Here is a 27,903-nt window from a genome sequence, read left to right as displayed (position 1 = left end):
GCCGGGGGGCCCGGGCGGGCCACCGCGCAGGAAGAAGTCCCGCTCCGGCCCGTCTGGCCTCCGCCGCGCCTTTAGCTGGCTGCGGGGCAAGCGGCGCAAGAAGAAAGCGGCAGGGGCCGAGGGCACCGAAGCAGCCGCCCCCCGGACCAAGAAGGCGGACGACAAGGCCAGGAAGGCCAAGGGCAAAGGCCGAGGTAATGTGGCAGGCACCTGGGTTGGGCAGAGAGCAGCACCGAGGGTGCGGCCACAGTAGCTTCGTTAGGATCCGGGGCGTGTTGGAGGGGGGCGACTCCCTAGGTGGTACTGCTAGGGGAGCGATGAGCCACGGGATCAGCTCAAGCACCCCTATCCTGCCTGGGTCGCTGCCTCAGAACTTCCCAGACACAGTCTTACCCGGCTCTGAGGGGATGGGACCCCCAGCTGGGCACGGATTCCCCTGGTTTAAACAGGAAGTGCTGGCAGTCTGGCTGATGGGGTGGTAAGGCAATCCCCTGCCCCCATGCTCACCCAGGTCCTGCCCTTTGCTGAGTCAGGGGGTCAGAGATTTGACTTTGGTTCAGGGACAATAGGAGAAGCAGGTGGCCTTGGGTCTCTGATGGGGGTCTCTGGGACAGGAAATCAATTGCATTCAAGAAGGGTTTCAGCCCCCTAAGTGGATCTGGTTTCCAGCCCCACGGAGAACCCAGGATGGAGCATAGAATACTTTAGGATCTTGACAATGTTAGCTTTTCCTACCTGGCCGCCCTCACCACTCACCTGGGCCAAACCACAAACATTCATCTTCTGGGGTGGTGAGTCACTGAGGTGAACCAACTACCCCTTTTTCTCCCCCATCACTCCATCCCCCCAGCCTTGACAGGATCCATAAATAATGACAGCCTTGATAGTATGCTTATGTTGTTGTTGTTGTTATGTGCCGTCGAGTCGGCCCCGACTCATAGCGACCCCTCCTTGGGTTTCCGAGGCAGTATACAAGGTAAATAGAGAACCTGTACCTGGGCTTGGGTGGGGACTTAAGTAGGGGCCTTTGAGTGACCCCCTCATCTGATGGATAGTCAGCCTGAGGCTGACCTGGCCCATCCCTGCTGGGGCAATTTTTCTTTGGGCCATTTACTTGGTTCACTCATTTTCCCTTGTCTACCATTGTTGGGGGGTGGGGATGGGGGTGGTGGAGGAGAAGGTTTGAGGCTTAGAGAGAGGGTGGAGCCCCCTTGGGGCTTGGTGTCCCCAGCAGTCTACCTACCTACCAGCACTGGTGAGGAAATGCCTTTGTGTGCAGGGCCCATCCCATGATGCCAATGTTTACCCTCCCAGTGTCCTTTAACCACCTTCTCTGGAGAATTAGAAGGAACACTTTAGGGGTCAGGAAGAGGGTGAAAAAGCCTCTTGTGTGATTGCATCCGGCCGGGTCTTCCTTTTGGAAGAGGGCCCTGCTCCCCTGGTGCCCAGAGACAAATAGAAGTCAGGGTGCTGGGGCTGGTGTGGCTGGCAGGCCCTGAGGAGGGTTTAGGTCAGGGGTTCTGCTCAGGGCTCTTCAGTCCACATAGCATGTAGAGTCTGGTCTAGGGTTGCCCTGTGAGTGTGAAGTCACCCCCATCTCACTCAAGAGGGATTGGATCAGAATTGCAGCAGGATGGATTGTGGTCAGAGTCAGGATTAGCAGGCAGAGGGGTAGTGGAGTACCTTAGGGCAGTGGACTCTCTTCCCCTGGGAGACCACCCTGGAGGCAAGGGGCTGGAAAAACTGACTTTGATGGTCCCTGCTCCAACAGCCTGGATATAGGGTCATTGGGTCAGTGGCTAGGCCTCCTCTTTACCTGTGACTGGTATCGGGTGGCACTAGGCTTTCCCGGGCAGCAGGCTGGCCTGATTGGAGCCCACGTGTGTGGCCAACACCTCCCTGCCCCTGGCTATTGTTTCCCCGGGTCTGAAGGAGGCCTGGGGTATGGCTGGAGGAAGGTCCCGCTCCCTTTTGCTCCAGCCTCCCATTCTTCCAATTGTTTCCTTGTCACCGGCCTGGCCTAACTTCTTTTCTGTTTATTGAGAAAAATAAATCCGATCTCTCTAATCTCCGCTGGCACCACTGGCCAGGAGTGGAAGCCCAAAGAAGGCTTAACTCTTTCTAGGGAGAATTTTCAGAATGGAGATTGGGGAAGGTGGGGGATGTGGGGGATAGAACATTCTTGAGAGGTCAGGGGCCCTTGGGGGAGATCATTATCCAAACTGGGATTTAAACCCAGATCATCTGCTTCCAAAACTGGCACTCTCTCATGGACATAGAGCAAGGTGGTAAGGTTTAAAGATCTTATTATCCAACCCACTCTGCAGATGGGAAAATTGAGGCCCGGAGGGAAATGAGGGAACTTAATAGAGCAAGAAGAGTATCAGAGTCAGGCTCAGTGACTAGCAAGCTCTGTGACATTAGAGAAAACACTTCCTCTCTAGGGGCTTGCTAATTCCATTACTGTCTCCTGGGGGAGAGAGGGGTGACCCTCTGGCTGGACATTGGCTTGATGAGTCTGTGACTCTTCTGTCTGTCCAAGATGTGAAAATTATATGCAAGTGAAGTTACGTATTGCCATTACTGTTTTATGAGTTTAATGACCCCGTGTTGGGGAAAGAACTGGGCTCTAGTCAGAACAACTCTGTTGCCCTGGTCTGCCCCTTTCATGCCACATGACACAGGCAGGTTACTAACTCCATCCAAGCCTCAGTTTCCTTATCTGTGAAATAGGGGTAATAAGTCCTGGCTTTAGAGGGGTGTTTCAAGGATCATATTAGACAACAGACATGCAAGTGGTTTGTGAACTATGGAGTACAGTCCAGATGGCAGTAAGGTCCTGCTGTTGTGATGCTGAGGACTTGGGCATTAACTAGGTTCATCCCAACTGATGTTTAGAAAACAACTCACGTCAGATGCTGTGATGCTAATTATTATTAAGCAGGCTCCACAGAAAGTGGAATCTTACCTTTGTCCGACAGGAGGACTCAGGCATAATATAAAGTGAAACATCAAAACAAAACAGGAATCCATATTTTCCAGAAATATCAACTGGACTCCAGACAAGTTTGTGGGGAGGAAGTGTTTCTGGGACAGATGCCAGACTGGAGCCCAATAGACAACCAGGGGAGGCTTTCTGGAAGAGGTGAACAGAGTACGGAAGGAGGGCACGGTTGTGCCTAATTTCAAGGGGAAGAAAAGTAACTTGAAGGCTGCTATGAGCCAGGCATTTTCACAAATTTCTTCCGTTGTCCTCGCAACAACCTGTGAGGGAGGGAGTTACCACCCTTTATAGGTGAGAAAGATAGGCCCAGAGGGTGAAAGTAAGTTGCTCAAGGTCACTCAGCTTCATTCATTTGAAAAAGACATATTATCTACTATACAATGCCAGGCACTGTTCAAGGTGATGAGGATACCTGCGGGACAAGACAGGTAAGGTCCCCACCCTGTGGAAGAGATATTCACAGCATGGCAGTAGACCTTTGCCTCCAAGGTACACTCTTGCCAAACAAAATAGTGTGATGCTAGATGTTTTTGAGGCACTCTGGTGGTATAGTGCCTAAGGCACTTGACTGCTGATCAGAAGGCTGGTGGTTCAAACCAACCAGCCATTCCTTGGAAGGAAGGTTGGGCAATCTACTTCTGTAGTGACACCATCTCGGAAACCCAAGGAGGGGTCGCTATGAGTCGGGTCCGACTCGACTGCATATAACAACAACAACAACAGATGTTTCTGACTATACCAAAACAAGTTGCCATTGAGTCAGTTCCAACTCATGGTGACCCCTTGTATGTCAGAGCAGAACTGCACCCCACAGAATTTTCAAGGCTGTGACTTTTCAGAAGCAGATCTTCAGCCCTTTCTTTCCAGGCTCCTCTGGGTGGGTTTGAACCACCAACCTTGTGGTTGGTAGTGCATAGCCATTTGCGCCCCCCAGGAACACTTTATTCCTGACTATGGAGTGGATTAATTGCTGTAGAAGCTTGGACAGGACAAGTTTTGGGACGGGGGCAGGCATCTCTCCTGAGGGTTTCTCATGGACAATAGAAGTATCTCGGGTGGGAATGGGATAGTTCTGATATTAAAAATTGAGAAGCAAATGGCCTATATGTAGCCTCTCTCTACCCTGCCAGACCCAGCAGGCTTAATCCCATGAGCTCACTGGAACCTCCCTGCTGGCAACTCACTCAGGAAAGACTGTCCCTGACCTGGCATTGTGGAGGCACACCTGAGTTTGAGGTCTGCTCTGCTGTATGACCTTGGGCAAGTCCTGCCCGACTCTGGGCCACACCTGCCCTATCTTGACAGAGAGGGGGTTTAATGGTCTTTGAGACCCTTTATACTTCTAGGATTCTATGGATTTGAGGGTAGGATGGAGGAGCTACCTGGTAGAGATTGGGGACTGAGCATGAGGATGGGACCTAGGCCCAGCAAAGGAGAGGCTGCCTTTGGTCAGGTGAGTGGACAAGACATTGGGACCCAGTGTCCTGATGTTATAGAGAAGTGGATGAGAACAGACCAGCATGAATAATACTTTCTCCCTGCTGAGTAGGGGCCTGTATGGCTCTAAAGCCAAATGAGGACCCATAAGCACTTTGAGTATTGGGGACTTTGCTTCTCAGGTCAAGATGGTGTCTCCCTGCTAAGAGGTAGCTACTAGGACTGCTTGCCTTTCAGTAAATATGCCATCTGTTTCATATTCTGTGTCACTACATGTACTGTCTTTCCTGCTTAGGATGTGTGTCCCTTAACTTTTCTACGTAGTGAACTTCTATTCAACCATCAAGGCCCAGTTCCACTGTCATCATCACGGCCCAGTTCCACTGTCATCATCACTGTGATACTCCCAAGGGAAATTATTGCCTCAGGCTGTAAAGCAGAAGAGAATTGGCCACCTTCTTCTTCAGTAGGGGCATCTCAGTGTCCTCAGGCTGGGGCCTGGACCAATGTGATGAGGGCAGGTCCCTCCTACTATGGGATCATCCAACAGCGTGCTTCCACAGAGGAGTCTGGGATTCCTCAATGAGAGTATGGCAGGTGGCAGCTCTGTGCATTGCTGTCTACCTCCTTTAGGCCTCCTGTGAAGGGACAGGAATGGTCTGCCTTAGGTTCAGGTGGGAGAGGAAGCTTCACTTGTTAATTTCACAAATACTTATTAAGCATCTACTGTGTTCCAGGTGGAAGGAGCCCTGGTGGTGCAATGATTAAATGCTCAACTTCTAACCAAAAGGCTGGCATTTCAAACCCACAAGTGGCTTCATGGGAGAAAAGATCTGCTCTGTAAAGATTACAGCCTTGGAAACCCTATGGGGCTGTTCTATAGGGTCACTATGAGTCAGAATGAACTTACTAGCATATTAACAACAACAACGTACCAGGCAGAGTCCCTGGCTGGTGCAAATGTTAATGCACTTAGCTGCTAACTGAAAGGTTGGTGGTTAAAGTTCCCACAGGTACCTTGGAAGAAAGGCCTGGTAATCTATTTCTGAAAAAATCAGCCACTGACTACTCTGTGGAGCACAGTTCTACTCTTACACACATGAGGTCACCATAAGTTGGAACTGACTCAACAGCAATTACTTTTTTTAAGGCACTGTCTTGGGGATGAACAAGAGATACAAGGTCCTAGACCTCATGAACCTCCCATTTCAGTGGGAGAAACTAGGCATTGAACAAGCAGTTAAGGGTTGGGAAGTGTGACAGAGATGAAGCGTGGTGATCTCTGAGGATCAGGAAAGCTTCCCAAAGGAGGTGACCATTTGAGCTAAAATTGAAGGATGAAGGGAAGCTGGGGTTGAGAGAGCTTATAGCAATGGAATCAGGCAAGGCACCTGTTGGATTCGGGGACCAGCTGGCCATCTGGGGTCCTGGGGGCATAGGAATCACCATCCTTCACTATTCTGAACACCTTGAGACCAGGAGCTCAGTGGACTCTTCTCTGCTCTGTCTAGCACAGGGTCTGGCACTAAGTGGCTTTAGGATATAGGTTGGTGACCCAAGCTGGGTTGCCAGAGCATGGGCATCTCTGAATCCTGCACACTTAGGGTTGATAGCCTGAGATGTCACTGGGAGCCCTCATCTCACATCTAGATGGGCAGCTGAGGCCCAGAGGAGGGAGTAACTTGCTCAAGGTTTTATCCCTGGCCTGTCAGAGGTAGAATAGGCGCCCACACCTGCCAGGTCGACCTCAGCTTCCCCACTCTGTTATTCAGATTGAAAATCCCAATCCAGAGAGGTGCCTTTGCTGGAGGTGAGAAGAGAGGAGTGGGAAGGAGGCCAAGGGAGCTCTCATCCCCTACCTCTAGCACCTTTAGGGGCTCACTCCAATACTGGTTTCTCCCTCACCCCAATTCCCCACCTGTGGTATACATCCCAGGGTTCTCTTGGAAATTCTGCTCCAGCCTAGGAGGGGTGGGCCCTCAACCAGTATGCTCCCCACTAAGATCCATACTAATGACCTCCACTCTGTTCCAGCAGCATGGGGCCAGCAGGGTTGGCTGAGCTGGGATAGCTAACCCCTGTGGCCACAAAAAACCTAGATGATTGTCAGCAGATAGCAGGGGGAGAGCCTTTGCTCACCCACCTGTTCCTTGGAAATCCCCTTCTCCCAAACCCTTGAAGCTATCTCAGCTGTTCTTGGCCTATCACATGTTGAAGAAGACAAATGAGAGGAAGCATTGTGTGTTGTCTGGGTCACAGTGGACATGCAGGGGTGGAGTGAGCAGATACACACACCTCTACCTTCAGACCCCCAGGCCACCGCCAGCCCCTTGGCTGACTTGGGAAGGAAGCAGCTTTTCCAGGCAGGAGGGGTATATCTCTGTCCACTTCTCCATCATTATACCTCACTGTGTTCCATGCTTCTGTGATCCACTGCCATCAAGGGCTAGTTCACAGGAAAAGTCAGCTTTGCTCCCAGGGTGCCCAGCTCTGTGCTGGGTATGGAGGAGGAGAGAGACAGCTCAGCCTGCAAGGTGTATAAACCCTGAATCTTGTGGCAGAGCACATGGTTCCCAGGAGGTTCCTAGGGGTTGCTTCTGTGGCCTCCTGTCTGCTTAGGTATCCTCTCTGCTGTAAGCCAGGTGAGGCCTGCAGCACTATTCTCCAAGATGGTCACAAGGCTGCATGGAAACAGCAAGGGACCAAGGGACTAGTAGACCATGCAAACCTCAGCCTAAATGACCGCAAGACCAGAAGAACTAGATGGTACCCAGCTACCAATGTCAACCACTCAGAAAGGGATCAGTGCAGGAGATCCTAGATAGAGTGGGAGAACCGTGTGGAACAAAACTCAAAATCATAAAAAAAGAGACCAGGTTTACTGGTCTGATAGAGCCTGGTGAGACCCCTGAGACTATGACCCCTAGTTACCCTTCAGGTCTGGAATTGAACTCAGTCCTGTGGCTTCCAGCCAAACAATAGACAGGCATATGGGGTGAACACTGACATCAGGTAGATACACTCCTAAGAACAATCAATCATGGGAGAACAGAAGGGCAGTGTTTGCACAGGGAGACAGCTCAGGGGGCAGGAATGCATAGGAAAGAAGGGCACAGGGAAGAAGTAACTACAGGAAGGAAGTGGGAAGAGAGCTGTTAGATTGTAGGGAATTGTAGTCAATGTCATGAAACAAAATGTGTATGAGCTGTTATATGCAAAATGAATTTGCTCTATAAACTTTCACCCAAATCACAATAAAAATAAAAAAAAAAAATAAGATGGTCACAAGGCACTCAAGTCCAGTCCTGAGGTTCTAGGAGTTCTCATCCATATGCCTTCCAAAGGACCTACTTCTTCCCACCAGTCCCACCTTAGGCTCTCCCATGCTCTTGGCTGTGCAGTATTCTTCTTCCAGGATCCTGGTGCAGGTTCTGTGTAGAGAAAACAATGTAGGACTGGGAGAGTGCCCTGGACCCTCTTGCCTGTGCCTCTTCACCATCCTACCAGTATGCAAGTGGCATCACCACCACCACTACCACCAATTTCCACTCAGCATGCATGGCGTAGCTACTGTGGGCCAGATTGGTTACTGAGCTGGGGTTACTAGGCTGAGCTGGGGTTACTAAGAGGAGTGAGACAGTCATTGCCCTTGAGAACTTATTTTCTGTTGGAAAGGCAGGTACTAGAACACACTGTTTCAACATCTCAAGGCAAGTGCTGGGATGGTGTTCCACATGATGCTGAGAGCCCTGAACTGGGGTTCTTAGTCCATCCTAGGGGTAACTAGAGAAATGGCCATGTGGCTGGACAATCATGGGACGGTGTGATCAAGGTTAAACCATACGGGCAGTACTAAAAGCTATGGGAACACAGAGAACTCAGCCAAAGGAGAAGATGGTGCAAGGAAAACTTTGTAAGGGAGTAGACCTTGAGGGACAGAAAGGAATCTTCCAGGGAAAGGTAGAAGACAAAGCATTCCAGGCAGAGGAAACAGCATGTGCCAAGGCCTGGAGGTGGCACTGGGGAGTGGCAGGCAGTTTTGTGTGGCTAGAGCTCTGAGAAAGGAGGGGTGTGTTTGGGGATGAGGCTGAAGTGGTAGGAGGGGGCAACTCATGCCAGGCCTTCCCTGAAGGCCAAGACACCTGCTCTGCTCCAGATAGCCTTTGAAGTTGATCACAAGGGACTTGGATTTTACCCTGGGTGTTCCTTCTGCTCCCCCCAACTGTCCTTTTATGGGAGATGACTGTAAATGAAGAGAATCGGGTTAGCAGATCTCTGAGGTCTCTTCTCTGTGGAAAGTGGGGAAATAGGTGCACATGACTTGCTATACAGGGGATGCTCAATGAATATTTTCTGCATGGATGAATAAAATACCAGCCCCTCAGGGAGTATCACCTGATTCTCAGCAAGAGTTGGGCCTCAGGGAGGGTAGAGATCAGCTTTGACCTGAGCCACTGGGCATAAGAGGCAGCGTGGTGTAGTAGAGGGGCTTGTTCAGGTGGCAGAAAGAATACACAATATGGGGCTTAGAACTGAGGGCTCTGGACTCCCAACCCAACACTCTCTCCGCTATACCACGCTGCCCCTAGTTGGAGAAACAGGGCAGAGCCATGGTAAAGGAGAGTCACTGCCCATGCTGTCCCAGGGCACAGAGGCACCTGTGCAGGACACATCATTGGACTAGCCTGAAGACTTTCAGAAAACCTGAGGCTTGGCCTGGTCTTTGAACAACAAAAACTTGTTATAAGGAGAGATGAGTAAGTGATACACAACTCCACAGATGTACACAGACATGAGGGCTTTTGCATATGTTTACCTACATGCTCCATTACACATATGTACACACAGCAAATGTGGATGCCAGCATAGCCACCTAAGAAACACAACTGCAGTTGTACAGATACATAAGCACATGCGATAGACATATAGACAAACTTGTTTAACATATATGCACACAAACCAAATAGAAAACCAAACCCAATGCTGTGGAGTTGATTCTGACTCATTTTGACCTTATAGGGCAGAGTAGAACTGCCCCATAGAGTTTCCAAGGCTATAATATTTATGGAAGCAGACTGCCACATATTTGTCCCATAGAGCAGCTGGTGGGTTTGAACCTTTTGGTTAGTAGCTCATCTGCTTTAACCACTGCACCAATAGGGGTCCTTATATGCACACAGGCTATTATATGCTCAAAGACACAAAAATCAAGGATATGCAGTTACATTGAAAGGCAGTGACAATTACCGAGGCAGATACACAAAAGCACATGTCCAAACATAATGAAAACAGACTCAGTTATATGAATACAGGCACACAGTCATACATAGATGATTACAGAGAGGAACTCAGCATGTGTTCAGAATCATAGATAACATACATGAGTACAAAATTACACAGCCATATTCAAGCCCACAATTACACACAAATGCACAATTATGGTCATTGCAGAGACATGGATAAGCTGGAAGGGTGGTAGCAAGGAGCAGTGGGTACTGGAGTCAGTGTGGGTTCGAGTCCTGCTTAATGCATTGTGACTTTGTTGTTGTTGTTGTTGTTATGTGCCATCGAGTAGGACCCGGCTCATAGCGACCCTTCCTTGGGTTTCCAAGGCAGTATCACTACGGAAGTAGATTGCCCCATCTTCCTTCCGAGGAGTGACTGGTGGGTTTGAACCGCCAACCTTCTGGTTAGCAGTCAAGTGCTTTAGGCACTATGCTACAGTGACTTTGGGCAAGTTATTTAACTTCATGGAGCCTCAATTCCCCCATCTGTAAAATGGAGATGATACAAGTACCTACCTTACAGATAGGAGCTCTGGTAGCATAGTGCTTAAGGCACTTGACTGCTCACCAGAAGGCTGGCGGTTCAAACCCACCAGCCACTACTCGGAAGGAAGGTTGGGCAATCCTACTTCCGTAGTGATACTGCCTCGGAAACCCAAGGAGGGGTCGCTATGAGTCGGGGCCGACTCGACGGCAAACAACAACAACCTTACAGATGAAATGAAGTAATGTGTGAAAGCAGTTAGCAGAGTGCCTTGCACATAGTGCTAACTACAGAGGTGCTATTATACTATTTTTAACACTATTATTACAGAAATGCAGTAAAATTGGTATGTTTGTACACGCAGGCACTGGCTATACAAAGACATGTGACACTCACGGGGTGGTGGCTGGTAGGTCCTAGCAGTAGCAAGGTGCTAGACCACCGCCTGGCTGAAGTCAGACCTCTAGTTCTCCTGGCTCCACTGCAGTCCTCCGAGAGGCAGTCCCTAGGCTGGGAGGGCGGGCGACCCATTCTGCCCCATCAGGACGGGTACGGCCTTTCCCGAGCACTCTGGACTAGGCGGCTTAGCAGGTTTCCCAGGTCCCGTGGAGGGGGCGGAGCTGACGGGACGCGCGCCAGGCCCCGCCTCTCCATCGGCCCGCCCCGCTGCGGCCATTGGCCACTACGCCCGTGGGCGGGGCCAAGCTGGGGCTGGGGGTCGCTCGCGGTGGCCGCACGCGCGTTTCGCTGCCTCCCTCCCGGGGCTGCGGGCCAGCCGGCCGGGTGGGCTGGGCTGCGCTTAGGGTCCCGCGCCAGATCCCGCGCCCGCGCTCACCATGGGCAACTCACATCACAAGCGGAAGGCCCCCAGCGGCCCCCGGGTCCGCAGCTTCTGGAGGTTCGGGCGGTCGGCGAAGCGGCCCGCAGGTAGGGGGTGGGGGCGGGGCAGGGAAGGGAGGAGGGTCCCTCTGCTGCAGCCTCCGCCACCGCTGCTGCCCCCTCCTGGGGCTTGTTGGGTGAGTATGGGAGGACGGAATCTCCGCACAGACCCCACCCCTCACATGCACACAGATACATACGTACACATGAATACCCACGGGCGGGCACACGTACATGTTCACAATTGTACACAGTCGCAACACTCACTCAGATGTATGGACAAGCAGACACAAAATCACATCCTGTACACAATCACACCCACACTCGGGCACCATCGCTGCAAGACGCACAGATCCTGAGACAGGTACATATACCTATGCATACTATTTACACAGCCACACAAACCACAGATTTACCCATGTATACAATCGTGCATATATATCAGTCACTAAGTACAGTGACCAGTCTTACAGATGTACAGACAGGTTCACGACTGCACAACCACTCAGACTCACACACTCTGTACACACACACACAGACGCACTCACCACACTTGTTCTCCAGGCCTTAGCCACCAACAGGCTGAAAGTTTGCAGGAGGGAGAGGACACAAAGGTAGAGGGACAACCGGGAAACCAAAGGCCGCAGGCTCGGGGCCACCTCCATCTGGCATGATCGGGAATGGGACTGGTTTTCTGCACCACCCCCTCTTTAGTCCCCGCGCCGCGTCTCCCCCTTTTCAATGCAGCCACAGATCTAGAACGCAGGCCTTCCCAGTGTGCTGCGGAATCCCTCTGCTGGTCACGTTCTAGCCTTGAAGTGAAGAGAAATAGGGAAGGCCTCCCACCCTAGGGGCCTGGAGACAGGACTTCTGGTTTCCCCCAGGGGGTAGGGCAGGTCAGGTCAGGATATCCCTGGGAGTTCCAAGAGGTGCTGGAGGAGGAGGGGCGGTGGAGGATGCCTAGGTCCCTCCTCTGGTGAATCCAGAGATGGGGGAGGGGCAGGGTGATGGATCTACCTGTCCATTATCCACCACCCCCCTCAGGGTACCCTAGGGGTACCCACTGGTCTGGGGGAATGAGGGAAGACCAGTGGAGGTGGGTGGGGGCCTTGCAGTGGTGGGAGAATCCACCCTCATTTTCCAAGGATGGCTTATATTTATTTATAGAGTTTCAGAACTGATGATCTCATTACTCCATAGGGCTGGGAATTAGGGGCTGGGACCTTCAATTAGGGCCAGGGCCTTCAATGTCACTCTGGCTGGACCCTGGTAACCTTGAGCAGATCCTTTTCCCTACTCTGGACCTTCTTGGCTCCTCCAGGGGCCCTGTCTGTGAAATGAGGACTAGGCTTGAGTGACTTCTCTGGGTACCCTTATAATTCTGGCTAGCCACTTCATGGATGAAGAGGCCAAGGTCTAGAGAAGGAGGGCTTGCCCAGGGTCATTTGCCTGCCATGATTTGAGGAATGATAATGATAATCAAAACAATAGGAAAAGGGTAAATTCAGTTCAGGGGGGATCTTAGAAGCATCCTCATGAAAAAAAAAATCCATGTTGGGCCCTCACGCCTCTCCTAGAATCCACTCTCACAGTGGGACTGGGCCTCTTCATCTGCCCTCTGATGGCCCCTCTGATCTGATGGTTTCCTTCCTGAGAACCAACTGTGGCCCAAACTTGTGACCATTTGTGGTCGAGGAGAGAGAGTATAAGAGAGCTGTGCTTACAGTCTCCCATCCACTGTCCCTAAAGGAGGTGGGAAGGGCCCTCTCTGACTGGGGTCTGGGGCTTCCAACAGCCCTTGTGTTCCTCTAGCCCCTGTTTCAAGTAAGGGGCCAACTGGCTTCAAGGTGTTCTTAAGAAACCAGAAAGCAATGTCAAAGCAACACAGAAGTAAGTGTGGGGACTGACTGGTCAATCTCCTAGGCTTTATATCAAGACTTCTGGGTTGCGGCCAGCTTTAGAAGGAGGAGGTGGTCTTAATTCAGTTTTGAAGTAATTGCAGGATTTGTATTAGTGCTGAATTGTTGATTAAATGAGAGAACATGGCTGGAAATGTGTTTTTACTGTGAACTATGGTCGTGAGCGAATACTTGGAGATTGAAGAGAGAAGTAGTGGCGATTCCTTCCTTGGGCCTCAGAGGAAAAGAGGTTCCATCCTGAAGGCAAAATTTAATCCTTTTGTTTGTAATTTGTGCTGAGGGTTCTAAACCCTCTCCAGGCTCAGCTCTGCTGTCACAGACCCAGCTGTGGCCTTTGGGGCTTGACTATTGCCCATTTGATTAGTCTGTGAGAGGTTGAGGGAGAGAATCCAAGTCAACCACGCAGGGTAGGAGTCTTTGGGCCAGAGAGCCATTGAAGATGTTTGAGTAAGGGAGGGGCCTGAGAAAGTGGTGTGTTAGAAAGATGGCTTCAGGATGGGGACAGGTGCAGGCAGGACAGGGGGTGGGGTGATGAGAGTAGAGGCTCTGAGAGCAGGACAGAGGGTGTTGCAGTAATCCAGGGGAGAGGTGATGAGGTGAAGGCTGGGACCAGGGTGAGGGCTGTGGGAGTGGAAAGGAGTGGCAGCTGAAGAGACTGCGGAGGAGGTGGCAGCACTGATAGGACCTGTGACTGATCAGATTTTGGGGACAAGAGCAAGAGAGGTCTGTGCTTGAGGCTGTTTGGCCTGGGGGTGGTGGTGGTGGTGGTGGTGGTTGTTGTTTGCCATCGAGTTGGCCCCGACTCATAGTGACCACTCCTTGGGTTTCCGAGGCAGTATCACTACAGAAGTAGGATTGCCCAACCTTCCTTCCAAGGAGTGGCTGGTGGGTTTGAACCGCCAGCCTTCTGGTGAGCAGTCAAGTGCCTTAGGCACTATGCTACCAGAGCTCCTGGGTGGTAGCAGAGATAATAATATTAAGGCAGTTTTCATTTATGAGCTAGGCCCTATGCTCAGCCCTTTACATCAATTAATTCGTTTGCCCTCCAACAGCCTGACAAAGTAGAAGCTATTATTCTCCCCATTTTATAGATGAGGAAGCTGGAACTCAGAGAAGTAACTTGTTGCACTACAAAGAGGTGTTACTGTTGTTATGTGCCATCGAGTCGGACCTGACTCATAGCGACCTCTCCTTGGGTTTCCAAGACGGTATCACTACAGAAATAGGTTGCCCAACCTTCCTTCTGAGGAGTGGCTGGTGGGTTTGAACCTCTAGCCTTCTGGTTAGCAGTCAAGTGCTTTAGGCACTATGCTACCAGAGCTCCCACAAAGAGGTGGCAGACCTGAATTTCAAACCCAGTTCCATCAGATTCCAAAGTCTGTGCCCTTACCAGTTCAGGGGTGGATGGGTTTCCTCTTGTGTGACTGAGTGGCCTGCAGTCCCTCTGGTAGAGGGAGCCTGAGTCTTTGGGGGATTTAGACTGTTAGGCAGCACAAGTGGAGTAAATACTCTGGGAGAGGGACAGGGGTTGAGGACCGAGCTTTGAAGCCCTCTAGGACTCAGAGTGGGAGCAGGTGGTAAGCGAGAAGGGAAACCAGGATTCAAAGAAGGGTTGGCTAGATGGATCAAATGCCCTTGGAGAGTAGAGAAAGGTGAGGGTGGATGAAGAGAGGCTATGTCGTTGCTGGGAAAACACTAACCTGCTTGGATTATTTGGCCTTGGTTCTTGGGAATCCAGCCCAACTGTGCCAGCTGAACGCTTGATCCTGGGCAGGTTAGGGGAATGGTAGAGTATGCATTGGTAGCCAGGGAGCACCCCTCAGCCCCACTCCTCTCCTCCTGCTCCCACAGAGCAGGCTGCCAGCTTTATACACCTCTTTGAGGCTGGGTGTTCCTGTTTTGCAGATGGAGAAAATGAGGCTCAGGGAGGGGAAGGGTCTAAATCATTGGTGGTCTTAGTCATCCCTGTCTCTGGATCTGGAAAGCTTGGGGTCTTTGGTAGGTCCCATAGGGGGAGAAGCCACCTGACCCCCAGGTTCTCCCTAAGTCTCCACCCCTTTCCTGGATGGAAATGTGTGACCAGCTTCCTGTCCAGACTTGCTTGTGTGAGTTCTGGGCTTTCGGTTAAGGGCTGGCCCCACCCTCTCTGGACAGAGGGATGTGAGATAAGCTGAACCTTGGGGTCCCAGGCCCTGACCCAAATTGAGGAACCACCGCCTTCCTTCCAGGGACACAGTCATATATGCTGAGGGATTTCTGGAGACTGCCTCTTCAACCTTCCCACTTGACAGATGAAGAAACTGAAGCCCAGAAAAGGGCAGTGCAGCTACAGCTTAACCTAGGAGTGACCTCAGGATAGTGCTTCCTCTACTTCCCTCACTTGGGGACACCTGGTCTGGGCCAGGAATTCCCTTCCCTCCCAAAAAGGGAGGTTTGAGCTGTCAGATGTTGGGGAGTGAGCCCACTGAGAGATAGGAAGCTGATGTTAAGCATCCCTTATCAGACATTCCCTTAATGGTCCTTAACTCCACTTGAGATTTGAAGAGAGTTCCAGAGAGTGGGTGAGAGAGGAGGGTGCTGGTGGCTTGGGAAGAACACCAGTTTTGCAGCTAGTCTAAACTGGGCTTACACCCTGACTCTGCCATTACCAGCTGTGTGACCTCGGCAAGTCACTGACTCTCAGGGAGTGCATCTGTATGGTGAGGGGCCTTTAGTGACACTGCGAGTGTCTCAAGTGGTGCTCAGTAATGCTACTTTATTATCATGTTGTAAGTGGAAAGGCTGAAGGATCTGAGAGGTCCCTTATCTACTCCTCACCCCCACACCCTGGAGAGGGAGGCTCCCTGTGATTATAACAAGTAGGCTGTACTTTTGTGTTTACATTTGGTTGCATGGCTTCTTTTAACTTTTCCTAGGCACTCCGTGGGCACTCCCTGGGTGGTACAACTGTAATGCACTCAGCTGCTATCCAAAAGTTTGGAGGTTGAGTCTACCCAGAGGTGCCTTGGAAGGGCCTGGCAATCTACTAACGAAAATCAGCCACTGAAAACCTCTCTGAGGACAGTTCTACTCTGACACACATGGGGTCACCCCGAATCGGAATCAACAGGTGGTGATACTGGTAGGCACTCTGTGAGGTGGGTTTTGGCCCACTTCACAGAGAGGAGACTGAGGCCTTAAACTTTTGCACAGTTCTGACTCATAGCAACCCTATAGGACTTCTCCCAAGGATTGGCTGGTGGATTCTAACCACCGACCTTTGGGTTTGCAGCTGAGTTCTTAACTACTTTGGCACCAGGGGTCCTTGACTGGAGTCCAGAGAGGCTGATTCATTTGTTTAGGACCTGGAATCCAGATCTCCTAACTCCTAGCCCTTTCCTCTCCTGGCTTCATGATGGCTGTCTTTCCCCAACATCCATAAAATGGAGATAATCATGCCTTGAAGGAACAAAGGAAAGGGTTTTTGGAAAGTCAGAATTGCATCCTGGCTGAAAGGGATTATCATGTCATTGTCAGGAGCAAATTCTGCCCTGGAAACTCATTAGAACATTTATTAATATTATTGTAGCTAATTCCTCATCTGCCACTGCCTGCCCCTTGGGGCACTCTGTGGGATGGGATCCTCCTCTCCATGGATGGGCCCTCCCTGCGGGGTCCTCCCCCAGTATTTACCTTAGATAGGGTTAGACACAGAGGAAGGAAGAAAAGAGGGGGATTCCTTTTCTGTTGGGGTGGGGTACCTCTTTGGGCTGGGACTCAGGCTGTGGTTCCCTTTCCTGTTAACTTCTCCAGACTCAGGACCACCAAGGTCATTTAGAGTGACACCCAGGTTCGAATGCAAACATGGCTACTTCCTGGCCAGGTGACCTTGAGCAAGTCACTGTCCTTGTCTCCTTGTGATCTTTGGTGAAAGGGGGATTTCAAACATACCTTTCTGGTTTCCTGGTAGGTGCTTTTAACTGTAGAAGAGAAAGTGTTTTCTGAAATGGAAAGTGCTCCTCCTGAAGCTTTGTTCTGCTCATTTCCTCTTGCCTGTGAGAATAAAATCTGCTTATATTTTTAGTTCTGCTCCAGCCTCTAGACCCTGGCCCCATTTCTAGGCCTTCATTGTATGATGAGCGGTTGAGATTAAGGGCTCTTAAGCTCCAAGTCCTTGCTTCTTGGCTGGCCAGTGGCAGTCAAGACAGGAGCAGGGGATGGGGGCGGGGTCAGCCCAGAGGGTTCCAGCTCCTGAGCGAGGCCACCTGGGCAGCTGTGCCCTCCCCCCTCATTCCTGTCCCCTGAGTCAGGCCTGCCTGGCTGTGGGCGTGCCGCCGCCCCCGCCCCTTGTTCTGGAATGGGACAGGTTGAGGCCTCACCCCTTGGAGGTTGTTGCCAAAGCCGCATACGCATGCGCACTCAGGGAGCATGGCCTTGAGGGGCGGAGGCTTCCTCCCTACTCCCTGTCCCCAGGCTCAGGAAAGCCCCACAGTGGTAGGTACACACACCTGCCTCCATGCACATGCTGTTACCTGGCAGGGCCTTGTGTGGGTGTGTGCCGTTTCACTCGTGGGTGAGGGGGTCATGGACTAGGCCTGAGTGTGCTTTGTCGCGCTGGTGTGGAGGTGGCCCTAGTGAGGCATTCTGGAGGTGCATGTCAATGTACCTGCCCTGGTGGACTGTACCTGAGCTCACAAACTTGTTTGTGATGTGTCCTCTGTGTTGTGGGGTGTGGCTGGGAGCAGGGTGGCTTCTCAGCTCTGGGATGTCTCCATTTTCAGGCAGATGGTGGCTGAGGGGAGACAGGTCTCATGGTGAGCTTTCTTCAAGGCCATAGCCCTACGCTGTACCTCTGAACTGTATCAGGACAGAAAGCCCTGATACATGGGCTCTAAGTGTGGCCTTGAGCAAGGTCTTTCCACTCTCTGGCTTCAGTTTCTTTCTCTGTGAGGTGCCCACTCCCACCTGAGACAGGTTGCTGAGCCCCTCCCCAAGAAAGCCTGAGGTGTATAGACCTGTGTCAGAGGTGGCTCAGAGAGGCATCCTTCTTCAGCCAGGCTGTGGGTAGGTAGCTAGGGGGAGGAGTGTTGCCAAGTTAGTCAGATGTTATCAAGTGGAAGAGCCTTGGATCCTGATGGAGAGTTTGCAGCTGTGACCTTGACCGGCATCTGTGGGCCTGGAACCTTGATGGGCTGACGATTCCTCATCCTGACTTAGTAGGAGCTCAATCCTTAGTTTGCCTGCTAGGGGGAAGCTGAGGGTGACTGTCTTGTATGGTTAAAGGCTCCAGCTTGGAACCTGCCAGAGCTTGGGAAGTCATCTAGCTCTCTGAACTTCACAGGTCCATGATCAATGACTGGGAGAGGACCCTTGACTCCATATCTTGAAGGGAACTTGTAGGAGCCTTGAAGGCATAGACTGACTGTGTTTTGCCCTCTACCAGCTGCTGGCACGGTGCCTGGCATGAATTAATCACCCTAGGAGTGTCAGTCTGCTGTTTTCTGTTGTATACACTATGCTACCAGAGTTCCTGTAGCCCCTGGTAGTAACTTAATATTTGTTCATTGAATGATTACAGCAATCTTATAAAGAGAATTATTGGCCTTGTTTTCCACCTGAGGTCATGATTTGTGTATGCTAGACCCAGATTTAGGAGCTCTGGTAGCGTAGAGCCTAAGGCACTTGACTGCTAACCAGAAGGCTGGCGGTTCAAACCCACCAGCCTCCTCAGAAGGAAGGTTGGGCAATCTACTTCTGTAGTGATACTGCCTTGGTAACCCAAGGAGGGGTTGCTATGAGTTGGGTCCGACTCGATGGCACATAACAACAGACCCAGATTTGAACCTGGACCTGACTTCCCTCCCAGTGCTCCCCTTTCTCTAACTTTCTGCCCCTCACTTTGAGCTGTTTTTTGGTTAATTCTGGCTTGTGATCCAGGACAGAGTGGGACCAATGGGAAAAACTCTGGACTAGGGACTAAAAGGTCTGCCTGGAAGTCCTACTTCTGCTGTGTGACCTTGGAGAGTTCACTGTGCTTCTCTGGGCCTCTGATGTCACATTGGCAAAGTGGAGAGAAAGTCTTGGAAAGTGTGGGGCTGTACATATACCATGAGAGATTGTTACTGCTAGCTGCAGTGATTTCATTCTGGGCATCTCTCTAGATACCCAATACAGGCATACCTCAGAGATACTACAGGTTCAGTTGCAGACCATCACAGTAAAGCGAATATCACGATAAAGCAAGTCACACAAATTTTTTGGTTTCCTGGTGCATATAAAAATTATGTTTACACTATACTATAGCCTATAAAGTGTGCAATACCATTATGAAAAATTTGAAATATTGTGAGAATTACCAAAATGTGACACAGAGACACGAAGTAAATACATTCTGTTGGAAAAATGGCACCAATAGTCTTACGTGACACAGGGTTGCCACAAACTTTCAATTTGTAAAAAAACTTAATATCTGCTAAGCAATAAAAGGAGGTATGCCTGTACTGTCTCCTGGGCTAGACACTGTCCTTCTAGGGATCGCTGCCTATGTCCTTGCTGTCCCCACAGGCATTCCTGGGCTTGGGTCTGGCTGCTCCATGCTTTCAGCTTCTTCCCCAAGGAATAATCACCAGCCAGGAAACCCTGGTAGGGTATCATACTAAGCTTAGTCTGTTGGGCCACCCCCCCATCTGGCAGCTGGGACCCCTGCCCTAAGCCCTGGCTCCTGAATATTTAGACAAGGATTTGGGGACAGAGTTGGTGGTCTGCCACTGGAATTGATTTTCTTTTGACCTGGTACCGTTATTCACTCCAGAGTAGGGCACGTAGAGACTCCTGGCCTCAGTTTTTTTTTTAGAGTCTAGGGTAGTTTATGCCCCTCCACTCCCTTTGAGGGGCGGGGTCGATGGGTGGGCGGGATCAGCGGCGAAGGTAGGAGGAGGACTTGAAGAACAGCCCCTCCCCTTCTCTGTCTGGAGCGGACACTCTGCGGCGGGGCCACGGGCTCGCAGCCCCTTAGTGCTGGGTTGGGTGAAGGCTTCGCCCCGAGATCCGGAGTGGTTGGGTAGAGGACGCCCAGGTGGCGTCCGCAGTCATGGTGGTGTTCCTGGGCCGCCACCTCCCAGCGCTTCTCGGGTTCTTTAAGAAGAAGGGTGAGTGGGTGTGGCTGGAAGGGAGAGGAGAGATCGCCGGACATCCTCATTTACCAGACCATTATGTAGAATAGGGGATTAAGACGGGGCAAGGGTTATGGGGTGGGGGATGGGATTAATAACGAGGCCTGCATCCCCCGCTGGCTGCCTTGCCTTTGTCCAGCCGCTTTGATGCTGCCTTTGTCTGGGCCCTGAGTGTGTTTGGGGGGGATGGGTCCAGGTGTCCCTGACCTTGAAGACGGCAGCCCTCAGGCGCGACTGCCTTCCCCCAGTGGTATCCCCAATTTACTGGGTACAGCCCAATACCCCAGGCCGAAGAGGTAGACAAACCCCCTCCCAGGCCAGCCTACTATGTGTGGTAGGATGGAACTTGGGGAGCAGAGAGGAAAGTTGGGGAGCATGATCAGTGAAATCTTGTGTTTAGAGGCCTGGAGGTAGAGAAGTTTTGGAGCAAGGGGGCTCTGCCCACTTTCTTCTCCCAGGAACTGGGCTTTCAGGCCTGGACTCAGATGTCAGGGCCAGAGCATACTGTGTTTTGGGAGGCAGAAGAGTCCTCATTCTGAGCATGATCTGGGAGTCACCTCTGGAAATCGAGTTCAGAGCTGGCGCTCCCTTACTTCAGTTTGCTGGGCAACCTTAGTCACGGCCTTTCCCCTCCCTGAGCCTGTCCCCACTTGTCAAATCAGGGAATAGGGCGAGAAGATCCACTGGAGGGCCCTTTTGACCTTGTAGGATTGCTGCAGATTCCCTAGGGCAGGAACTCTGGCTGTTGATGAATGAATGGGCTGAGGGAGGAGGAAAGGGCAGGTGTCTGAACTGAAGACCCGGTTCCTAAGGCATGGCCCTTTAAGGGGCTTGTTTTGTTTCTACCCCTCTACAAGGTGCTGCCAAGGTCACATGACCGTCCCAGAGTTTTTGCTTATGCTGTGGGTTCCATTTAAATGGGGGCTGGGGTTGTAAACTGCTGACACAGCCCCCCCCCCATTAGTTGACCAGGGCCCCCATGGGCGGGGCCTGTAACTGAATCCTTTGTAATGGATCCCTGGCTCCTCTGTACCAGGGGCCAGGGCCAGGGCCTTCAGGAGAGGGGGATACCTGGCACTGGTGCTCCTAGAGAGTCTTGGCTGGGAGGCAACCTTCTCTCTTCCCCTGCCCATCCTTCCACTAAAGAGCAGCCATATGGGTGAGTAGAGGACCCATGAGTCTATATTCTTGGTCTGTCCCTCGCCCTAGTATTTGCTGGGAATCTGGTTATAACCTCTGTTAGCCTCCATCCCTTCGAAGTTTCCCATGGTGTCTTCTTCCTAGACCTTGGGCCAAGGGATTATGTGGAAAAGATGGTTGGTTTGCTTTAAGGTGGAGCTTGGTGTGGAAACAGGAGAAATGTATTTGCTGTGAGCATTGTGTTTATTGGAGGTGTCTGTCTTGCATGGGGCCCGAGTAGGGGTGGGTACACAGTTGTGTGTATATTTGGGTGGTGTTTGTGTACATACAGAGTGAGGACTGTGGGGGTTGTGTATATAGTGGGGGCTGGGTATGGCCTATGTAGGCCCCTTGTGTGGTCTGAGTACACAGATGTGTTTATACTTGGGTGCTGTTTGTATTCAGACTGAAGCCTGTGGCCATTGTGTGCTTATATGGTGGGCCTGTGTGTGGTGCCCTGTATAGGGAGGGCCCCTTGGGTGATATTAATACTCAGATACGTGTACACTTGAATATAGTTTTTATGTGTACTTGGGGGCTGTATGTACTGAGTGTATGCCCTAGAACTGTGGGTTGTGTGTACAGTCTTTGGGTGCCCTTGAGGAGCCTGTGCCTTGGGGCCTCACTTCCCTTCTTCCTCCATCACATTAGGCTCCGCCAAGGCTGAGAGTGACAAACATCTAAGTACAGGGCCCAGCCAGGGGCCAGGGTCTGTTGTGAATGAGCACCAGGACAACGTCTTCTTCCCCAGTGGGCGACCACCTCACTTGGAGGAGCTGCACACGCAGGCCCAGGAGGGGCTCCGTTCCCTACAGCACCAAGGTACACCCTTCCCCCAACCCCGTTTCCACTAGTGCTAACCTCTCAGCTCCCTGGGTCGGGGGCTTAGCTCAGTGAATTCTTCTGGTGTCTTCCAGAAAAACAGAAGCTGAACAAGGGCAGCTGGGACCATGGAGACACCCAGAGCATCCAGGTGAGCACTGCCTCCCTGCTCAGTCCTGACTCTGCTTTTCCTTCCCTGCTTGACCTCTGGCAATTATGGCCTGGACCCCTTTGGGTCTAGTTTCCTTCCTTTATCCTTAAGGGGCTAGACTAGATGACCTCTGAGGGCTAGTCCAGAGTTCTCCAGCTGATGCTCCTCAGTACTAGGTGATGCTGGGGAGTAAGGGGTGGGGAAGGAGACAACCTGTGAATTAAAGGTCAGTGGTCAGCCTGGCTACCACTGTCACCCACTTGGAAAGACGTTAAGTGTAGGAGATCCTGGACAGAGTGGGAGAACAATGTGGAACACAGCTCAAAATCATAAAAAAGACCAGCTTTTTACTGGTCTGATAGGGCCTAGTGAGACCCCCGAGACTAGCCCCTAGTTACCCTTCAGGTCTAGAACTGAACTCATTCCCATGGCTTCCAGCCAAACAACAGATAGGCATATAGGGTAAACATTTACATCAGGTAGATACACTCCTGTGAACAATCAATCATGGGAGAACAGAAGGGCAGTGTTTGCACAGGGAGACAGCTCAGGGGGCAGGAATGCATAGGAAAGAAGGACACAGGGAAGAGGCAACTATAGGGAGGAAGTGGGAGGAGAGCTGTTAGATTGTAGGGAATTGTAGTCAGTGTCACGAAACAAAATGTGTATGAGCTGCTGTATGCAAAATGAATTTGCTCTGTAAACTTTCACCTAAATCACGATAAAAATTGAAAAATAAAGGTCAGTGGTCGTGGTCATCCTCACATAGACCTCTGGAGTAGCCCTAGTTTTGAAGCCAAGGCCTGACCCTCTTCTTTTTCCAATAGTCCTCCCGGACGGGGCCAGACGAAGACAGCATCTCTTTCTGCAGCCAGACCACATCCTACACAGCCGAGAGCTCCACGGCAGAGGACGCACTCTCCATCCGCTCGGAGATGATACAGCGCAGAGGTGTCTGCTTGCCTCCCTACTGGGATTCTCAAGCAGGGTGTGGGAGGGTGGTCCCACCCAGCACCTGTAGTTTTCCATGGTTCTGTGATTCAGTGAATTCAGGAAATACATAGTATGCTGTGTCCTCTTGGAGATTCGTGATGTACATTGACTGCAAAGCAGGACACGCTAGAGTTTGGGCTCTGATGTCAGGAAACCTGGTCCAAGGCCTGGTGTTGCTGTTACCAGCTGTGTGTGACCTTGGGCAAATTATTGACGTCTCTGAGCTTTAGTTTGATGTTATGTAAAAATGGTGATAATAAGAGTACTTGCCTCATTGTAGTGAATGGTATGCTGACTAACAACATACTAAAAATCAAATCTGTTGTCACTCAGTCAGTTCTAACTCATGGCAGTGCAGTTGGACAGAGTAGAACTGCCCTTTAGGATTTCCAAGACTGTAAATCTTTATGAAAGCAGACTGCCACGTCTTTCTCCTGCTGAGCAGCTGCTGGGTTTGAACTGCTTGCCCTTTGGTTAGCAGCCTAATACTTAACCACTGTGCCCCCAGGGCTCTTAACACCATAGTAGGCACTCACTGACGGTAATGATCACTCTTGATCTGGGAAAGGCTTCCAGAAAAGAAGCCTCTAGCTTTGTTTAACTTAGGTTTGCCCATGACTACTTGACTCTGGGAAGTATTTTTGCAGGGCTTTTTAATAATATTGTACAAAAGTAGCAGCCTGTGGAATGTGCCCTGAGACCTTCTGCTCTAATGATTTTTCTCCTCTGGTCTGGCCTCCAGGCTCCACCTTCCGACCCCATGATTCATTTCCCAAATCATCTGGAAAGTCAGGGCGGCGGAGGCGAGAGCGGCGGAGCACGGTGCTGGGATTGCCACAGCATGTTCAGAAGGAACTAGGTGAGCCCTGGTTTGGGCACAGTGGTGGGCGGGATCCCAGACTAGCCCATCTGCTGATTCCTGCCTCCTTTCTGTCTGCCCTAGGCCTGCGGAATGAGCGTGAGGCACCAGGTACTCCTCGGCTTCTTGGCCCCCGGGATGCTGTCCGTATCCCCACAGTGGATGGCCACCACAGTGGAGGCCTGGCCTCTGGGACTGGGGTCCGGGTGTCCCTGCAGGCACTGGAGGTGGAGGCAGAAGCCAGTGCCAAGGCAGAAGCCGTGCTGCAGCGCCACATCAACTCTGTCTACCGGGATGATACCTTTGTTGGCCGGTCCACCGGAGCCAGGCTCCCACCACTGACCCGGCCCATGTCCCTGGCAGTGCCTGGGATGACAGGAGGGGTGGGGCCTCCAGAACCCTTAAGCCCAGCCATGTCCATCTCGCCCCAGGCCACCTATCTGTCAAAGCTGATCCCACATGCTGTGCTGCCACCCACAGTGGACGTGGTTGCCCTGGGCCGCTGCAGCCTGCGTACACTGAGCCGCTGCAGCCTGCTTTCGGCTAGCCCGGCCTCTGTCCGTTCGCTGGGCCGCTTCTCCTCAGCTTCAAGTCCACGGCCCTGCAGCCGCCACCCTTCTTCCTCCAGTGACACTTGGAGCCACTCTCAATCCTCTGAGACCATTGTGTCTGATGGCTCCACCCTCTCCTCTAAGGGTGGCTCTGAGGGCCAGCCAGAGGGCTCCGTGGCTAGCACTAGTGTGGCACCTCCTCCCCAGGGGGGCAGCGGGAGGGGCTCCCCCAGTGGGGGCAGCACTGCTGAGGCCTCAGACACTGTTAGCATTCGTAGCAGTGGGCAGTTGTCTGGCCGGAGTGTGTCCCTTCGTAAGCTGAAGCGGCCCCCGCCACCCCCCCGCCGGACCTACTCACTCCATCAGCGGGGCTCAGCAGCCCCTGATGGGCCCTTAGGGTTGCCGCCCAAGCCTGAGCGGAAGCAGCAGCCCCAGCCACCTCGGCCTCCCACCACTGGTGGGTCAGAAGGAGTGGGGGCAGCACCCTGTCCATCCACCTCAGCAGGCAGCTGGGTCCCTGGCTTATCTCCAGGTGGTTCCCGGCGTCCCCCACGCTCCCCAGAACGGACACTCTCACCCTCCAGTGGGTATTCGAGCCAAAGTGGCACCCCTACCCTTCCTCCCAAGGGTCTGACAGGTGCCCCTGCTTCCCCAGGCAAGGCCCAGCCCCCTAAGCCAGAGCGGGTCACTTCCCTTCGGTCTCCTGGGGTTTCCGTATCCTCCTCCCTCACTTCTCTCTGTTCTACTTCCTCTGACCCAACCCCCTCAGATCGCTCTGGTTCCCAGATGTCAACCACCCTGGGTGACAGGTTTGTCATACCTCCTCACCCCAAGGTGCCTGCCCCCTTTTCCCCACCCCCCTCTAAGCCCAAGAGCCCCAATCAGGCTGCTGCTGCTCCTGCTCCGGCAGCTCCTGGTCCTGTCTCTATCACTGATGTCAGTCCTGAGTCCCCTCCCATTCCCCAGACATCTCTGACCCTACCACAGCGATCTCCTGTGGTCTTCAAAACCCAGTCACCCCCACCATCCCCACCCCCATCTTACCACCCTCCCCCCCCACCCACTAAGAAGCCAGAGTTGGTTGAAGAGGCTCTCCCCACTCCAGGGACTGCTGGGGAGTCCCTCCAAGATCCCAGCTGGCCCCCACCCCCACCTCCTGCACCCGAGGAGCAGGACCTGTCCATGGCTGACTTCCCCCCACCCGAGGAGGCTTTTTTCTCTCTGGCTGGCCCTGAGCCTGTAGGCCCTTCAGACCCCCTGGAGCCTGCCAGTACCTTGGTTACCTTGCCTCCTGTAGCCACTGTCCCCTCCCAGAGCCAGCCTCATGGTACCCCAGACCCTCCAGCTCCGCCAGCCCCACCTCCTGCTAGTTCTGCCCCCCAGCTCCTGGCCAAGCTTCCTCAGAAGGAACCAGAGGGCTGCAGCAAGAGCAATGGGGCTCCCAGGGAGGACTCTGGTGCACCCCTGGTCACACCCTCGCTCCTGCAGATGGTGCGACTGCGCTCTGTGGGTGCACCCACAGGGGTTCCAGCCCCAGCAGCGGGGCCATCAGCCCCCCAGAAGCCACTACGAAGGGCCCTGTCGGGCCGAGCCAGCCCAGCACCTGCACCAGCTTCAGGGCTCCATGCTGCCGTTCGACTCAAGGCCTCCAGTCTGGCTGCCAGCGAGGGCCTTGTAGGTGCCCAACCCAATGGACCACCTGAAGTCGAGCTGCGGTCTCCCCAGTCTCCCGCCTCTACTGCCAGCTTCATCTTCTCCAAGGGCACTAAGAAGCTGCAGCTGGAGAGGCCTGTGTCACCAGAGTCCCAGGTTGACCTCCAGCGGAATCTGGTGGCCGAACTTCGGAGCCTCTCAGAGCAGCGGCCGTCCCAGGCCCCAAAGAAGCAACCTAAGGCTCCCCCACCTGTGGCCCGCAAGCCCTCTGTGGGAGTTCCCCCACCCGCCTCCCCTGGTTTTCCTCGGGCTGAGTCCCTTACCGCTTCTCCCACCAATGGGCTCCTTCATGCTGAGAACAGGACTAAAGGGGTGCTGGCGGAGAATGGAGGTGTTGTGCAGCTGGTAGGCCCAGAGGAGCGGAAGCAGGGCCTGCCTGGATCAGGTACAGTGCAAGGTGTGTGTGGGGGTCCCTCTTACTGAGGATAGGAAATGGGTATCTGAAGCCCCATCATTTCGAGATGTTGCATTTTGGCTCTTTTAAGATTTCTGGTGTTAGGATGCCTGGGAAGGGTGAACTGTTGTAACCCTTTGAGTCACAGTGAAGGAGCATGGTGTGTGGGTGTTTTGGAGTCAGACCTACTCAATTTGAATTCCAACTTAACTTGATTAGTCCTAGCCTCAGTTTCCTCATTGTAAAGTATGGAGCTGTGATCCCTACATCATAGTGCTTTAGAGTCAGAGTAAAGTGTCACATGACTGGCCCAATGCTGTTGACATGGTCATCATGCTGAGTTAAATTGAGAGGGAAGGAAGAGTCCAGTGAGGATGTGCCTTGAGCCAGAGTCCAATCGTAAAATCCCCAAGTGTGTCTTGTTTTTCTCTACAGATCCACAGAAAGAGCTGGTCTAACCACCTCACTGGCACTGCTGACCCAGGAATACAATCTCTCAGGGACCTGAGCAGCTCCAAGGACAAGAGGATTCAGCAGACACAACCTAATAGAGAGGACGCCTGCAGCCTTAACCTCCACGGCCTTCGATATTATGCAAGCCTGGTGTTGCTCCCTTGTCCTCCAAGTCATCCAGCTCTCATGCCTTTTCCCAAATGAATTCACCTCTGCCGGTTGCCACTAGTCTTCGCCTTATCCTCATCTGGAAGGAGATAGCTGGTAGGAGTGGATGGCTGCGCCCCCTGCTGGTCCCAAGGCCACAGAATTGGAACCAGGACACCTCGCTTGAGGTTTTTTTTTTTTTCCCCTCTCATTTTTTCATGTCTGAATGAGCTCAGAATCATGCACATACTGTAGTCCAGAATCAAAGCACTTTTGGAAAGTGGCTGCATGCCCATCCCCCAGACTCTGTGAAGCCACATTCCAGGGGGCCTGTTTACATGGCAGCAGCATCTATCTCCTGTGGCCAGCCCATAGCTAGGACCAATCTGTCCCCTCCCTCTCATCCAGTTTGCTCCTTTCCTTAGTTCTTGGAGGTGGGCTAGTCACTGTATTCCCACAGGCTTCCCTAAGCTGGGGGTAGG

At 52.3% G+C, this 27,903-nt stretch overlaps 1 protein-coding gene across 1 annotated transcript; it reads left to right on the top strand.

Moving 5' to 3' along the window:
- Nucleotides 1-4: 4 nt before the first annotated feature.
- Nucleotides 5-27,279, top strand: KIAA1522 (KIAA1522 ortholog; the record flags this gene model as incomplete). The annotated part of the gene is made up of 7 exons (XM_042782253.1): nucleotides 5-194; nucleotides 21,990-22,160; nucleotides 22,256-22,311; nucleotides 23,139-23,262; nucleotides 24,047-24,163; nucleotides 24,248-26,812; nucleotides 27,257-27,279. Coding segments are annotated over 7 exons (3,246 nt in total), but the record flags the coding sequence as incomplete, so codon positions are not given.
- Between the last annotated feature and the right edge of the window lie 624 nt (nucleotides 27,280-27,903).

This window comes from Orycteropus afer, unplaced genomic scaffold (assembly GCF_000298275.1).
Source record: "Orycteropus afer afer isolate SDZICR_OR568_19922 unplaced genomic scaffold, OryAfe1.0 scaffold00272, whole genome shotgun sequence".
NCBI lineage: Eukaryota > Metazoa > Chordata > Mammalia > Tubulidentata > Orycteropodidae > Orycteropus > Orycteropus afer.
Note: the sequence above shows the minus strand (reverse complement) of the source record. Positions and strands in the feature narration are given on the sequence as shown.